Raw genomic sequence first — 17,704 nt, 5'->3', positions numbered from 1 at the left:
CACAGTGCTGGAGTTAAACCATTTTATGTAGATGAAGAGTCTTTAACCAAACAGCTTTGAACCTGCAATACCTCATCCAATACTTTGCCACTACTCAATACTCTTGGACGCGTTGTCGTAATCCATTCCAGAGAACATTGAAAATGTCTTTCAAAAGCAAATTAGATAATTTTTTTACGGAAATAGTATCTTGGGATACAGTATATAGTTTGGGATATGACATGTGCATGCGACTCTGGAATAGTGGAAGACAAACTGGATGGACCTTGGTCTTCTCTCAACTAACAATTCTTATGGTGAATATTCGTATATAAGCAAGCACTTAATCTCCCAGCTCAGTTTTGGAAAGGAAACTAATGTACGGAATGAGTACAATGATTCCTTTTCTGACCTGAGCTCCTTTGTTTTTGCCCCACAAAGAATAATCAGTACAACCCATTGCAGTAGTCAAAAGAAATCACAAGGCTGCAGGCCATTTGCATTAAAGTATAATTGGTTGCACACGTTACATTATAAACAAAGGCTAGAGAAATTAAATGCACACACGTAGAGTATAAAATTGTGCCAAAATAATTTGGATTAGCTATGCAGTTTTTGGTTAAGGATAAGTGCAGCAGCATTAAGTTGTCATTCAAGCGCTTCCTCTACAGGTACAGAGTAATAGGTTACTTCACAAATAAAAGTTGTTTAAACGTATTTATATATACACACACACGTACATACATTGAATGCTCATTTTTTTTGTGCAAGTCTGCAGTCATTATGTACAGATACAATCCCATCTGCTCATATTATTCTAGGTTATGTTCACAGTACAGAAAGAAAGGTTTCTTTGAAACTAATGGAGAAAGGCCATTACAACAGGAGCAAGTGGAAAGACATTGAAAGAGACAACCAACAACTCATGTAACAGCAAAAAGGTCCATCTTGCAAGACTCTTGCAACTCAAGCTACGATTTTGGTTCAACTCTGAACGGGGGAATGATTCTGTAATCATTGTTAAAGCGATTGCATGACTAAACATACTCATTGAATTACAAAAGGCCAGATCAGTCCAGTTAATCCCTATTATATGGTGTTGCAATGCAAAAAAAAAACATCTGTGCTGGCAGATAATCCTTTAGCTCAGCCAGTCAGTCCTTTACGTCACAGGTGCACCGACCTTGGCCAGTACCTTTCTAACTGAGAAGGGTTTTCCGTGGAAACTGGGTGCTTCATCGTTTCAGAGAGAAACCAGGTGCTGTGCCCCGAGTGTGCTATGTGGCCAGGTCAATGGTGCGCTGGTCGAGGGAGCTGTAGAAGAGAATGTAGGCTGCTGCCGACTTCACAGATGAGGTGGAGAAATCAGACACATCGTGGTCGTCGAACTTGAACCAGCGTTGGTTCAGAGGGTTCCTGCAGTAAGCAGTGTAGTGTCCGCCTTCCATGCCCCCGTAATGGTTCTGTTGCAAATAAAAAGGTACAGAATTCACAGTCAAAGGTTTTACGTAAGCCAGTGCTTCAAAGCAGCCAATGAACGGAATACAAAGGTAACCAAATCCAGTTAACTCACCCAACTATGGTAATTATATGCAAAAAAAAAAACCACTTTAGCCAGAATCATTAAGCTGTTCCGGACATTCGGAACTTAAGACGAGAAAAAACCAAGAAGTGGGCTACTTACTGATGCGCTGTACAAGTTGTATCTCTTTATGTTGTGTTTGGGACCAATAACATACGGTGAGAGGTCCAGATTCTCCAAAGGAAAGTCTACATTTGTCTGGAGCTTTTGCTTCCATCTTCCTTCGAAAGAAAATCTGCGAAGAAAACAAAGTGCGTGACTCATTTAGCCCAACTCCCGGGGCATTCACCCGCTGCCAGCAGAGCCAGGCTGATTTCTTAAAGGGACCTCACCGTTTGAGGTGTATCAGGAGAATCGGGGGCAGTTTCCAGATCTCGAGTTTCTTTGTGGCGTCTCGGTGAGTTTTGCAGTGGCTGCAGTGGAAGCGGTTGTCGTCTGTGAGCTTCTCCTCTTTGGAAAACATCCGCACACAATCCTGCAGAGTGAAAAAGCGCAGCAGTCCACTTGTTTAAAATCCCAAGTTAACAATCGATGTGGGAAATGTTACGTTTGGACAAAATACAGAGAAATTTACCTGCAAAGAGCATTTGTTGGAAGTTCCAAGTGACAGGGAAAGATACATAAAGGCCTCAAAGGTTCGAGACTTCTTGTAGCAAGTCAGACACTGCACTGTTGACTTGAACTGGCCTTGAAACAGAGCCACAATGATAGACTCATTTAGTAGCTTGTGTTTCTGCCAGGCCAGTTCCGCAGCTTGAAAATCATCCAGGCCATCAATGTTTTCTTCCTTATATCTCTTCCGATTATCGGCCTGTGGAAAGAGGAAGGAGGGGCATTTGTAGCCGAACAGTTATTTGATTGCAAATGCAGTCACTGCACTTCACAGAAAAATTGCTTCAAGGATAAGTGCATTAATGCAAGGATTATAATATACATTTGGTAAGTTTCCATTGTCTTTGGGGCGTTGATTGCTGAAGCTCTTCTCAATGATAACGCTTTCTTTAGTTTAGTAACACTATAACTGAAACGGAAATTATAATTTGCAAATACAAATGCCAGTCATTCCGTTTCACAGGAAAATCCTGTAAAGCGCATTGCGACGGCCTTCAAACGTAATAAGACGCTGTACCAAATGCAAGGATTATTAGCAGCTCACTTTATTCAGATCTTCGTGGAGCCCATCCATCAGGAAGAGCAGCAGCTCCTGGGAATCCTGGTGACTGCTTCCTGCAAATCGGTCATTTATCTTCACGATTCGCATCCTGAACTCCCTGGGGCTGATGTATTTGTACTGGCCCGACCACAAGCTTTTCATGACGACACCAAACTCTTCAGCCACTTCACCTTTATGGCCAAGAATGTTTGCCCTGAAACAAAATGCAACTGGAATTATTCACATTCAAGACAGATTGCCCGAATAGCAGCTTCTCCCCATATTCCTACAAAGTGCTTAGACATTACCCCCAGTGAAAGACACAATATACAAGCAATAATAATCTTTGCATTTGATATAGGGCCTTATCACGTGTTCGAGATGTCTCAAAGCCCTTTACAGAATATATCATAAAGTGAATTGACTGTATATTTTGTCGGCGAAACACAGCAGCCAATTATGCGTTGTGAAAAGTGTTGAGCTAAAATGGCAAGTTCCAGATTCTCTCCCTCCGTCTATAGGCGCTGCAACACAGAGAGCTTCTTGTGGTAAGCACTATTGGCTGCCGAGTTTCACCCACAAAATATACATTCAATTCACTTTACAGTATATATTCCGTGACGCGCTTTGAGACGTCTCACCGACGTGACAAGGCGCTATATCAAACGCAAGGATTATTATTATTATTATAAGTGATGCTTTCTTTACCTGTTTATATCCTGTAAATAGTAGTTTTTAATGAAGTACTCTGCCAGACTCGGAGTGTTGGACAAACACTGCAGGATTGAGTTCATGTAGCAGGTGTTGCCGAGATTGCGAAGACCAGTGAGGGCTCGCCCCAGGCCCCCGTACACAGGGTTTAAGTTTCGGATCTGAGAGGCAGAGGGGTTCGAGATTTCAGCTTTGCTGTAGTTGTAGGGTCTGAAGAGAGAGAGAGAGAGAGAGAAAGTACAAGCAGTAAGAATCCGGGTTTAAGGTCATTTAAACCCATGTTGCGGGTCTTTTGGCTGCCAACTCAACAGAGGCAGATAGAAGAACCCAATTACTAGTCATTTTACACGCTCTTAGTTGTTAGAAACATAGGAAATGTTGGACAAAAAAAAACAAGGTCCTCCCAGTTTGCTTTCCACCATCCTGGCAGTGGCACGCACGTGTCATATCCTGACCTACTTATATATTGTATCCTCAAATATTATTTCCTAAAGGAAATCTATCTAACTTGCATTTGAATGAATTCGCACTTTTTGCTTCCAACATCTCATCTCCCTAGAGAGCTTGTTCCACAGACTTGCACAAGGAAACACAACACAACACTGTGCATCAAGAGGTTAGCGATTGAGTAATATTCAAACACAAAAATACAAGGTGTTTTAATGAAATTAAAAATAACGAGACTACCTACTTGGTTTCCCGGTTGATAGTCGGGGCTAGTTTTGTTGCCACTTTGCTCTGCTCGTCCTGAATTGCTTGGGTGATGTCCGGCGAGGAGTAGGAGCGCTTTAACTTGGGGGCTTCTGTGTCGGTCAGGCTCGGAGCCTTGGCTTTGTGAGTTGGGGGTGTGGCGGGCGGTGTGATGGACTGAACCATTTCAGGTGGATACAGATGAACGCTGTTCGTGGGTGAGTGGTAATAACGGTACGTGCCGGTCACTAAATCAAGAAACTGAAAAGGAGCAAATATTGGGGAGGGGATTGGGAAAGGGAAAGAGAGAGAGAGAAGAGAGAGAGCAGGGTGGGTGGGTGGGGGGGATTGATAAAGAACAAGTTGCATTGAAAAGGTTCATCCATAATCCTTGGAAAGTTATTTCGACAGAACTTGCTTGCTCAGAGAGGCTTTGCGCACTTTGAATTTTAAACGTAAAGGGAGTGAGGTTGCCTCATTGTTGCTTTCAGTTTGGACGCACATTAAACTTCAACCCTTTCTTATAAAGGTCGCACTATCCAGCGCTGATTTAGAAAAACAAAGTTGTAAGTTCAGCTTTTTTTTTAAAAAAAGATTCTAGTTAAGTTTCTACATTCCCTCAAGCGTAACATCGCTTACCTTCATCCACCCTTGTGGCAAGCCAGGAACTGTCCGACCCATTTCTTCACTCCTCGCTCTGGTTAGCGAGTCTCTCTGAGCCGGAAAGAAAAAGACCAAATTATTTGGGGGTTGGGAGAGTGTGGGTAACGTGAGGTGAAGTGAAAAGTCAAGGGCAAGCAAATAAGTGATTTGCCAAATAACGAGTACATTTTACTTAAAAAAAAACCTTACGTTCAGCCTTTCATTTTCTTCTTTGAATGTCTTTGCTTTTTGACTGCCGCTTCCATGTCCAATCTCTTGTTGGGTCTGAATTGGAGAAATATTTAATTTACTGCACATTCCATAAATTAAGATATACCCACAAAAGCCAATCTCCCCACAACCCGTCTGAACCCCTGAGCTTTACCAAAGTACGCTGCCACAGCACAGAGGAAACCAAGCAAGATTCCACAAGATCTGAAAGTCTGTCCACAATTAGGGAGGAAAACCCACAAGGACTCAGTCCCAACCACTTAACCTCTCGGTTGCCATTATTAGCATAGCCACAAGGAGTTTGAAATACAGTAAAATAAATATTGAGGGAATTATGATTAACTGATTGATTATTTAAGTAACTGTGCCTACATTCCCTCCGGTTAGCTGTTTGTTCAAGAGGATACAAATTGTTTCCCACGAGGGAAGCTGGCAGCAAACGAAGACTTGAGCAACTAGATATGATATACACACATTGGAGATTAACAAGTAAACCCGCTAGACTCCTGCTCCTTTATACTACATCGGCGAGCAACACAAGTTAATAGATCCTAACCTTTAAGTGGCTGTGTATGGTGGCACTTTGGAAGCAAAATTCCTCTTGTTGCAAAGTAGAGCAACTGCAATGAGCTGTGCTTATTATATCTGAGATAAGCCCATTATAAAATGCTAATCGTGCCAGTGACAAGCTAGAATTACCTGTTCTGTATTTGTAGGGTTGTCTTTCGGCTCAGAGACCGGCTGATCTTGTGTGTCTTTCCTCGATTCTCCCGTATTTCTCACTTGGCCTTCGATCTTGGCTTTGTTTTCTTCAGATTTTCTCTCCTGCTCTGACCTCTCTCTTTCTGTCTCCTCCTTCACTCGTCTGTTTTCCGCTTCTCTCTTCCTCCGTTCTTCATTTTCTCTTTCCTCCCTTTCTTCCTCTTTGATCCGGAGTTCCCTCTCGCGCTGGTCTTTATCCCGACGCTCCTGCTCCTCCTTCTCCAGTCTCTCGCTTTCTTTTCTTCGCTCTTCTTGTAGAAGCTTCTCTCGATCTCGGTGCTCCTTCTCCCTTCTGGCCTTCTCGCCGATCAGCGCCGCTTCAGCGTGGATGAGGTTTCTTTCTTCGTCAGTTAACGAGTTCTGCGTCTCCAGCGATGGCTTGGTGGATCGATCGGGGATCAGTGGCCCGTTGTGAGCAGGCAGACTGTCCACACCGACATCAGAGTTGGATTGAGATCGATCGGGCATCTTCAGGGAGGGTTTTTTACTCCGATCAATCTGCTCAAAGCACAGACATACATTAAAGTCTCCATGGTACAATGAACCTTCTGTGCTCAAAAGCCCTTCAACTTGTGTGCTTAAAAAAAATGACTCGAAAGTTCTTAATGCAAGTATAGAAATCAATACTGATGCTGCTACGAGTGATACCACTGAAAAACAACTATACCTGCATTCCTGTTAGTGTGTGTGCGAGAGGATACGGATGAGTAGAAAGCCAAATCGTTTCACACATGAGGGAAGGTTAAAATTACAGTATAATGTACTGCCTGTGTGCGCCAGGTGGCTGGCTATAGTGTACAGACATAACAACCTGGGAGCAAATGGAAGGGACATAATGTGCGAATAAATGGGAGGGGAAGGAATACACAAGAGATTATGAGCAGATCTACAGATGCAGCAAAAAGTGATCTGAAAATTACGAAGGGTCTGAATATTTTGCTGTATACTGATAGCATACAGGTACCTGTGGAATGGCTTTCAGTGTAGTAGGCTGTACAGCAGGTGAAACTCCTTGCCGAGTAACACCGTTTGGCACACTGGCGGTCTCTGTGACGTTGACTCGTTTTGCCACCTTTTCCGGCTGGGAGTCTTGCTCGTCACAAGCTTCTATTTCTTGGGACACTTTCCTCTCAGTCAAGTCTGAGGAGGGCGGAGGACGTGGGGGAGACTCTTCCAAAGTTGGATAACTGAAATTCACTGTCACAAAAGTAACATCTCATTAAAATCCACAATTGAGACCCAAGACACCCAACAGAGGAAGAACTTAGGGAATCCAGAACCCAGAGGTCAGACAGTTTAGCTTTGAGCCCGCGTTTTGAAGTGATAGCGCGCACAGTGAAGTTTGGGGGTAATCAAATATCGGGAGCCACACTTGATATACAGAGTTATACTCTACATTGTTCTTGAAAACAAAAACAGAAAAAGGAAGTTCCTTACTACACATGTCTCGGTTTACGTAGCAATAAGTAGGAACCTGGTTGTTAGTCGATTGTCGGATCGCTTTATGGGGTAATAATATAACCCCCCCCCCCCAAATAATAATCATTTGGTCACTCAATCCATGACTGTTTGTGGGACACTGCTGTGCGCAATTTGGCTGCTGTGTTTTGCTCACAAGATACAGTCAATTCACTTTACAGTATATTCTATGAAGCGCTTTGAGACGTCTCAACGACGTGATAAGCTGCTATATGAAATGCAAGGGTTATTACTATTATATATAGCAGTTCTGTACTTACAAGACACCAGGTGTGTGTCTGGTTTCTCCTCCCTCGGCACAATCACTTTGGGATTGGTTGTATACATTGGATAGAACAGGAGCCAGGTCTCATAGCCACCTTCGAGTATCAGTGGCTCACTACGTAGAATTATCTGGCTATCCCACTGAATCAAAAATAAATGTATTAAAAACCGTGATTTAAAATGCCACCACTGCTCAAATGCAATTTTAGATTTATTTTTGGTTTCGAGAGATTTTACATTTTCTCTATCTTCATATCCTCTACTAACTTTTTCCATGTATGAAAGGGCAAGAAGGAAAACTTTCTCCCGAAACTCTCTGAGAAAGATATAGAGCCCCACAAGTGTGGAGTGACTCTCTTCGTCTCTTTGGGAAGATAATGGCTTCCTTACGAGATGCAGCATATACCACAGCAGGATGTGCGCGTGTGGGCACTTGGGTTTGGATTAGGAAGAGTGAGGAAAAGAACAGTGAACACACATCCCTCTGTTCAGAGGCTCACAATTGTACAATGCCTTGGCACAGTGCCACCCAATTGCATCCAAACCATTGGACCATACCCCACATTAATGAACTGTCCTGGGCACACACAGTGATGATTGGCAGAATTCCTAATTGTAACTATTTCGCACTAGAATTGTGCGAGCAAAACAATATGCAGGTGCTGAGGTGGAAACCTGAAATACTCTAATCATTAACTAATTCACCAATGCAGACCAAGCACAAGATACCATTACAATATTAAGCCAAATACCAGAAACGGCACGACCTGTTGATGCAGGACATGGGAACTGCAGTGAGCAATGGAGTGGGAGAGACATAGATCTTTTATCACATATAAAGTCATGCCATTACAGGGAGCCATCAAGTGAAGCTTAATGTTTTAGCACTGGCCTACAATCAGGACTCCCCACTGCTCTCTCTTGGCCTTGGACTGACCACGCCACGAGACAGGACAAAGAGAAGAGCTAAACAAGTACGGACAGATGGCGAACCTTATAGAGGGCATCCTTGAGACTCTGGAGGGTGGTTCCCAGTTTGACCTGATTGATGGAACTGAACCAATCGAGCAACACAATGTAATCGATAAACTGCCGATTCTTCCACTTGGCTTTCGACTCTTCGGGCAGTTTCAGCTCAATCTGGTTAACAGTGATGCTGCAAAACGAAACCATTAAAACAGTCAGTTATCTGCCTGAACACAGGACATCAACAACAACAACTTAGATTTATATAGCGCCCTCCATGCCAGACGGTGTCTCAGAGCGCTTTACAGTTTAGGATCCTTGGAACGAGCCAGGGGGAGGGGTGGGAAGGTGACCAAAGGCAGTCGAAAAGAAGGGTCTGAAAATGGGAAGGGAGGGAGCGAGACAAGGGGAGTGAGGAAGGCAGTGCCACAGCCTCGGGGCATAGTGGCTGAAGGCACGGCCGCCGAGGGTGGAGCAGAGGACTCGGAGGACAAGAAGGAGGCCAGACCCGGAAGAATGAAGGCAACAGGTACTGTGCTGAGGAGAATGAAGGTCAGAGGCACAGGCTCAGGCAGAGGAGAAGGCTGTTCAGACCAACTGTACCACAGACGAGCCCACGCACGACCCACGTCCTACAAACTCCATTTATAAGTGCCTAATTTTGAACATTTTGTGTCATAAAACATATTGTAGTCTAACTTGGGTAACAGTGTGCAAATGCATACAAGTGGCCTTTAATTACATGCATACACTCGTCATCCTTTCATTGATTATTCCAATAATTAGAGGTACCTATATTCCTTCTGTACTCATAGGTTTGCGCAATAATCTCCATTAACCTACTCTTAACAGTTCTACTCTGAACTTGCATCCAGTTCCTTACCCAGGGTTGATAGCTTCCTCTGGAACACTGATACAGCACTGATCAGCCATGTGTATATGTGATTCCTGGTAATCCTTGTAAGTCCTCACATCCATAATAATCACCCCTGTGGTTTCATCCTGCAGCATTGCAAAGAGGTTCTCTGCACGGATCGCCCCTGGAGGTAGATCTGCTTTGTAAAAGTGACAACAAAAAATGCAAAATATATAAACAGCTGAGGAATAGAGGGGAGGAGAGAAAATAGGCCAAGACATTGAGATGCTGTTCTCACCAGGACATGAAAAAGGGATCAGTATGAGGAACTAGCAAAGTCCTGGGAACAAATTACAGAGAAAAACGTTTCCAAAATGCTTCATAATTAAGTGCTTAATAGAGATACAATACAATTTAAATCTTTCACATTGGGGGTTGGGGCATCTCAAAGCCCTTCACACAGTTGGCTGTGTAGAGATGGTTAAGACTGTCACATATAAAGTGACGTGTCATTGTGCATTTACAGTAAATTCACCATGAGTGCACGTGTTGTTTTCTTTGCCATCATTCAGCTCACCGTCTTCCTAAAATGAAAAGAAACAGACTTGAAGAAACATCTAGATAACGCTCCAAAGTACAGTATGTAGTATCTACTTATACCGTCACACATTCAAATATCTATTATCTTTACAATCGCTTATCACTAAAATACAAGTCATGTGATGCACTTCACACCAAATCGAAATCGAAGCCAAACTCTTTAAAAACGTTGCTGTATTTTGGCGAAGGTCCTTATAACGCAGAGCAAGCAGCAGCCGTTTGTAGATCACCAACCTTTAGGCTTCCTTTCTTTACGTGAACCAGATCCTTCAAAGAGTTCTTGGTTAAGGCTTTGGTGGTGTTGTCGGTCCCCTTTCTTTTTGCTTCCTCCTGTTGCTTTTGTTTCTCCTCCTCCAGTCGCTCTTTCTCTTCCAGCTTTTTGCGAACTTCAGCTTCCTCGTATCTAACAGAGATTGAACCCATTCAGAACCTCCTGCATCTTCACCCCCAAACAAACAACGACAAATTTCATTTACACAGCGCCTTTCAAGTCGGGAGGACATCCCAAGGCGCTGGACAGTCAGGGATTTGGACACGAGCAGGGGGTTGGGATCAGGAGGGGTGATGGGCAGTGTGGGTAGAGGGTAGGAAACTGCCCAAATGTACAGTCGAAGAGGGTCTCGAGACGTGCCTTGAAGGAGGAAAGCGAGAGAGTAAGGCAAAGGGACTGTGGGATAGAATTCCAAAGGGTGGGGGTACAAGCAAAACAGTGTAAGCCCACCGCAGACCAACACTATTCCCTCCCATAAAACAATCTTTTAATATAAATATCTTAAAATTGTACTTTGCAGATCATGACAGTTTATGGGTCATGAAAGAAATACAAATCGGGTTAGTGCTGTACAACACTGCCCACATGACACACATCATAAGAATCCATATTGTTGCACTCACCTCAACTTCAGGCTATCAGAAAGTCTTTCTGCCTCCTTCTATGGCTTTTCGGAAGCTTGCTGGCCCAAGCAGAGAAGTGTAGTATTCCTGAAAGAAATCACGTGGTACATATGAAGTTAATCAGCTCAAAGGGATCTGATACTTCAAATGTAAGCGTTTTAGTTTGATTAAATGATAAGCTACACAGTTCATGTTAGTTCTTTGGAAAGATTTACCCAAGAATGACTCGCTGAAAGTAACAAAGCATGAAAAATGCTGCAATCTGAGCTCCATCGCACCCAGGTCTCATGTCATTGCCCAGCCTCGAAGAGCTACAAAGACATTAGCAGTGTTTGGGAAATAAACAATCTCACAGTAAATATGACTTAAATTTTAAACAGTTATGAATAATGACTTCCTTCTTTTCACTTTGTAAAGTTACCCGATGCGTTATTTCTGACCAGATGGAGCATGCATGTGCAAAGCGCAGCCTCAGTGAGCCGCATTGGAGGAAACTACCTTGGCAGAATTACAAGATCTGAACTGTTGAGGGAATTGAATTAATGCAGACTCCTAAGATTACATAATCGCTGAAGCAGCCGGGATGATGATTCTCTCTACAATTGCTACTTCAGCTCTTCTGTGCCGGCAGGCTTAGCAGCTCCTCCAGGACTAATCCCCAATAGAGAGTCAGCACTCACTGCATAAAGTTCTTTTAAAATATATCTCTATATAGTTAATATTACATTCTTTAAAAGTTTGTTTGATTTAGACACTTGCAATGAGAGACTTAACATTTATTTCAGTGCTCAAGGGAACAGCACATGTGCATCAAGCTCAATGAATTACACCTGGTAGATTCCTGAAAACTCTCCAGATGGAAAACAGTTGTTGAAATTATAAATATTTGCTGAACAATATGACCGGAAAGTTCATTGGAATCATTATGTTCCCTAAGTTTTATGGCAATTCTACGAATATCATTTCTGGGCATTAAATACACAGCTCAGAGCAAAACATGAAACCTAAGTTAAAACAATCATTTCATTTGATAATAGTGCCTTGAACACTGGGAGGACGTCTCAAAGCGCTTCACAAGATGTACTGTGAAGTTTGGTGACTGTATCTGTACTCAAAGTACCTGTTGCTGTTTGAAATCGCTCTTTTTCCGAATCAGTTCATACACAGACAAGTACTTCATGTAAAGAACAAAGGCCTTTTCTTCATCTCTGTCCAATCTACACTCCTCTGCAGCCTTGAAAATCTTACAAGCGCTATGGACATAACTGGAAAAGAGAGGGAATAAAATTGTTTGAACAAAGGCAAGAAGAGCATCTCAATCAGGTACAACAGCTTCCTGACAATTAAATGTGAGCTGAACAGTCTTATACGTTTATTTATATTCGATTGTACTATCTCAAATGACCATCAAGAATTCTTTTTTTTTAAAAGGAGACTCACTAACAAGTTACCTTATATTTATATATATATATATATATATATTTCTGCTTACCAAAGTTATCTTTGCATCCACCAACAATCATAGAGGGCAAATTCACCTGCCAATCTCAGTTTTTGTGCATAATACATAGTTGTAAAGAGCTTGTTTTATATAGATTGCAGTATTTTACAATTGTACCCGTCCTCCTCCTCCAAGGTTGTTCACCCGATGAAAGTAAGCAGGAATGCAGACAAGTTAGAAAGATAAAAAGCCTGGCTCCCAGGACTGCAGTGCATTACACAGCAGAACCAGTATGACATAAGAAGTACAGCAAAGGAAAGGTCTGCCAACTACCATCAGAGTTCCCGAGGATTATGATCTCAGAGTGAGCTGAGCTCCCGCAACAATGCACATTTAACAGCTACACTACGTTCTGTTAAAATTCTCATTTCACTACACAAACTGATTTATGATTTTTCCAGAAATGCCCCCGCCCTCGCTTCTCCTCACCCTTTTTAAGGTTTCTTTCAACTTTCAATTTTCCTCAGGCCAAAAAAAAGCAGATGATCCAGAACTCATATTGTATGAGAGCAGCAACAAAGTGTAAAATAATAATCCTTGCATTTGATACAGCGCCTTATCACGTTTCAAGACGTATCAAAGCACTTCACAGAATAAACTGGAAAGTGAATTGCCTGTAATAGTAAAGTAAATTAACTGAATATGAATTATTAGTAGGAAGTGGAGTGCAATTCTGCACAGGAATATAAGCAATGTTTATATACATTGGTAGATGCAAAGAAAAACTGCAGAAGCTAAAATGAATACCAACAATTGGAAATCATCAAACCCATTAATACTTCACCAATCAATACCAATCAAATCTGCAAAACAACGGAAAATAGACCTCAAGCACTTGCTTATTTATAAAATAACTCATTTAAAATCAGCAATACATTACTTTTTGGTGGTTGTTCCTTTCTCGGGTTTGACTTCTGCTTTCTTATTAAGATCTGCCAAGGATGTAGACAGATACAACGACTTTGCACCACTCGACACTGCAGGCATTTTTAAGCAATTTTCGTGGTTAAATGGACTCTCTTCGAAAGACAAGCAACCTCCTCAGGCTGTGGGCATAAAGGGGGAAAAAATACATGCTGTTGGATACAAACTCTCAGGATTTCAGACTGTAAAGTGAATTGACTGACCATTTGTGGGCGAAATGCGGCAGCCAATTGCGCACAGCAGCGTCCCACAAACAGTCGTGGATTGAAGTGACCAAGTTATTATTTTTATACTACTTTTATATATTCCATTTTTATTTAATTATAAATATATTTATAGAAAAAATCACTTTTATATATTCCAAAATTTCAGCCACTTTCAAAGTATCCTGCAATGCTTCTTACAACCCTACGGATGGGCCCAGGAAATACCAAGCAAACCCTTTTGAGCAAAATACTTCAAGGAAAAGTAGCATTGTCCACTACAGACATGATAAACAAATGACACCATGCAAACACATTGTCATAACATTCAAGCACAGACCTTACATTGGGACTAAAGTTTATTTAGGACTGCAGTACAGTGTTGACCATAGTTCCATAATAACTATATGTACTACACAGGTTCTGATCCGAAATCAAAGCCTGATATCGGAAAAGATTTCACCTAATCCTTAGCATATTATATCTATTTGCTCCCTCTTAGTGACATCATCCGCAGATATGGGGTCAACTTCCACATGTATGAGGATGATGCCCAACTATACCTCTCTGCCTCCACCTTTGACTCCAGGACCACTGCTGACCTGACAGAATATCTGTCGGACATCAAGTCCTGGATGAGAGCTAATTTTCTTCAGTTAAATGTCAACAAGACCGAGGCTCTATTGATTGGCTCCCGTCAGCGGCTCCTCACCTCAGGCACTGACAGCATCACTATCCATGGTTGCACACTCCACCTTGCTAAGCCAGTCTGGGATCTTGTTCGACTCTCAACTATCCTTTCTAACCCCACATCTGCGCCACGACCCGCTCTGCCTTCCCCCATCTCCGCAACATCGCCCGGCTCCGCCACTGTCTCTCACCGCAGGACCCTCATACGTGCTTTCATTACATCGAGGCTCGACTACTACCTCCATAGGCTGCAGATCATCCAGAACTCTGCAACCCGTGTCCTCTCCCGCACCAGTCTCCGCGACCCTATCACCCCATTCTGGCTCGACTCCACTGGCTTCCCATCACACAGAGGATATAGTTCCAAGATCCTGGTCCTCACCTTCAAAGCCCTCCATGGTCCTGCTTCCCCCCCTAACCCTGCGACCTCCTAACCCCCCTCCCACCCTGCTCGCTCGCTGCGCTCAGGCGGCTCCGGCCTGCTTCACGTCCCCCCGCCCCGCTCGCCCCACCGTTGGCGGGTGGGCCTTCTGCCACTCTGCCCCCCCACCCTCCGGAACTCCACCCCGCAGTCCCCCCGCCTCGCCAGCTCCCTCGCCACCTTCAAGACCCTCCTCTTCGACCGTGCATCCGATCACCCTGCTTCCCCCCCGCTCCCCCCGCCCCGCCCTCCACCCTCCCCGATTCCGACCCCCAGCTCGGGTCCGAAACTCTGTCTGTCCGGCGCCTCGGGACGTCCTCCCGACGTGAAAGGCGCTTTACAAAGGTAATGTTGTCGTCGCCGTCGTCGCACCGAGCGCCTCAAAAACCAATTCATCTCCAGACATCACCCATCTTAACATTAATCCGCGTGTTCGAAAGCGGCGGCGGCGGCGGCGGGATTCCTTCGCGGACAACACAACGCAACACAGAACATGGAGGGGAAAATAACACTTTTTTTAAAAAAAAAAAGATCTGTACATAAATAGAAAAAAAAACACACGATAAAATCAGGACACGAGAGACGTTTCGGCCGCGAGGCTGACAAACAAACTTAGGTCCTTCTAAACAAGAAATCACCCCCCACCCCTCACTCCCCACCCCCCTCCCCTCACTCCCCACCCCCCCCCACCCCCTCACTCCCCACCCCCCTCCCCCTCACTCCCCACCCCCTCACTCCCCACCCCCTCCCCCCCTCCCCTCACTCCCCACCCCCTCACTCCCCACCCCCCTCACTCCCCACCCCTCACTCCCCACCCCCTCACTCCCCACCCCCCCCTCACTCCCCACCCCCTCACTCCCCACCCCTCACCCCCACTCCCCCCCTCACTCCCCCCCCTCACTCCCCACCCCCCTCCCCTCACTCCCCACCCCTCACTCCCCACCCCCTCACTCCCCACCCCCCCCCCTCACTCCCCACCCCTCACTCCCCACCCCCCTCACTCCCCCCTCACTCCCCACCCCTCACTCCCCACCCCTCACTCCCCACCCCCCACCCCCCCCCTCCCCAAAAAAACACACACAACAGTCTGGTTTAGGAAAAACACTTCCATCTTTTTGCTTTTTTTTAAAAAAAAGAAGAGAAATAAATATAAAACGCCTTCCTCCCCCCCTCCCCCCCACAAGCCGTGGAAGGAGGAAGACGGGAGAGATGCAGGAACCTCCCAACGGGTCAGTTAAACCCGAAGAGAGATAACAGACCCCCAGGAAAAAAAAAGGGGAGAGAGAGAGAGAGAGAGACGGACGGACGACGACGACGACGAGGCCAAGAACGACAACACGTCCCCCCCCTCTCTCTCGCGCTCTCCCTCTCTCACCGTTTCCCTCACGAAACAAACAAGAGACCTGGAAGCGGTCGGGGGATCCTCTCTCCTGTCCGCCGATCAGACCGCACCGCGGGTGGGGGGGGGGGGGAAGGATCGACTTCTCCTCCGCCCTTCGCCCCTCTCGGCGCGGCCGAGCGGAAACTCGGAGAGCCGCAGAACTTTACTGACAGCCAGGCCTCGGGGAGCGGGTGTGACGTCACCTGACTCGCAACTGAGTCTGCGCGCCCGCCATCTTGGTAAAGGAGCGTTCCGACGATCACCGCCACCGCCACCTCCGTCGTCGTCGTCATCATCATCATGTCATGAGCGTCCACCTCGCGTTTTGATATTCTAGCGCCCCAACCCGACCACGTCCTTTGAGACGTCTTCAAGCGCTGCACAGAATGTCAGCGCGAAGTAAACCGACGGCGTGATTTCGTGGGCGGGCGGAGGCAGCCGGTCGGGCGCCCGCGAGCGCGCGCGGCGGTGTCCCGCAAACAGCGTGGATTGAGTTGACTTTTTTTTTCGCGCGTGGATGATTGCCCGCTGATCAACTAACTAACTACCGGGTTCCTAATTACTGCTCGGTAAACAGAGGGGCGCTGGACTAAGGAAACTTGCCTAAAGCTTCTCCGCACCCCCCCCACCCGGGAAACAAGCGCAGGTCTTCTCGCTTGCAAGGAGAGGATGCTAACCACTTAAGTGTCGCGATCCCGCCCCCGACTGAGATTTATTTATACACCCAGAAAGAGTTCCTTTGGAAGCACATGAATAGATTGTAAATATGGAATGTTTGGAGAGATTCGTTGCTTTTGGAAGAATGCGATCAAATGGACCAAACGGTCTTCTTCATCCAAATGAATGAGACCTGAGTTCAATTCCAGGCAGGTCAGGGCGAAACCTTGGGCAAGTTTCCTTACTCCACACAGAGCCTAATAATAATCCCTCCAAAAAAACAAAACAATAATAAATTGTTCATTTTCAATCTACGACTGTTTGTAGGACATTGCTGTGCGCAATTGGCTGCCGCGTTCGCCCACAAATATACAGTCAATTCACTTTACAGTGTGTTCTGTGAAGCGCTTTGGGACGTCCTCCTGACGTGAAAAGCGCTATATCAAATGCAAGGATTATTATTATTATTATTATGATCTTTCCCATCGCTGTCAGCCAGATTCAGTGGAGTACCAGATAAGACTGGTCACAGGCTGGTTCAACGCCAACTTCCATTGATATAGCACCTTTCAGGTGGAGTAGCATCTTGAGACGGGTCCCGATCCAACTGTCCGGCGCCTTGGGACGTCCTCCCGACGTGAAAGGCGCTCTATAAATGCAATCTTGCTGTTGTTGTCGTACTTAAAACTAACCCGCTGTCAAATCCAAAGCCACTACATATTATCAAGTGTTTTGAGACTGTTTCAGAAAGTGACGAGAGGTGAGGCATTAAACGCAAGGATTATTATTATTATTATTGATTCCCGGTGTCCTCCTCCTCCTCAAGTTTCCGTTACAAAGACGGGGCCCCAGTGACACTCTCCTTTGCCAAGATGGCGTCCGCAGGAGACCGCTCTCCTGCACCAAGGTGGCCGCCGGCCGCTGAACGAACGAACGGCCGACCGACCGACCAAATCCCCTTCACCAAGATGGCGTCCCGCACCGCCCAAACCGTAACAAAGGCCGTCCCTCCTTTAGCAAGATGGAGGGAGGCAGCCTCATCAGGGAGGCCGAAGCCACGTGACGGTGCGCCCCCCACCCCACCAACCCCAACCGGCTCAGTCCTGCCTCATAGCCGC

General features: G+C 45.3%; 1 protein-coding gene across 1 annotated transcript; it reads right to left on the bottom strand.

The window, feature by feature from the left end:
- Window positions 1–475: 475 nt before the first annotated feature.
- Window positions 476–16,118, bottom strand: usp8 (ubiquitin specific peptidase 8). Its single transcript, XM_007905610.2, is given in 21 exon segments — window positions 476–1,442; window positions 1,664–1,796; window positions 1,894–2,036; window positions 2,136–2,372; window positions 2,718–2,928; window positions 3,423–3,635; window positions 4,117–4,376; window positions 4,755–4,829; window positions 4,968–5,042; window positions 5,688–6,248; window positions 6,715–6,947; window positions 7,490–7,634; window positions 8,487–8,649; window positions 9,343–9,511; window positions 9,851–9,899; window positions 10,150–10,318; window positions 10,810–10,844; window positions 10,846–10,896; window positions 11,930–12,074; window positions 13,191–13,356; window positions 15,952–16,118. Coding segments are annotated over 20 exon segments (3,360 nt in total). The 5' UTR covers window positions 13,298–13,356; window positions 15,952–16,118; the 3' UTR covers window positions 476–1,256.
- Between the last annotated feature and the right edge of the window lie 1,586 nt (window positions 16,119–17,704).

The sequence above is a fragment of the Callorhinchus milii genome, unplaced genomic scaffold, assembly GCF_018977255.1.
Source record: "Callorhinchus milii isolate IMCB2004 unplaced genomic scaffold, IMCB_Cmil_1.0 Scaffold22, whole genome shotgun sequence".
Classification (NCBI taxonomy): Eukaryota; Metazoa; Chordata; class Chondrichthyes; order Chimaeriformes; family Callorhinchidae; genus Callorhinchus; species Callorhinchus milii.
Note: the sequence above shows the minus strand (reverse complement) of the source record. Positions and strands in the feature narration are given on the sequence as shown.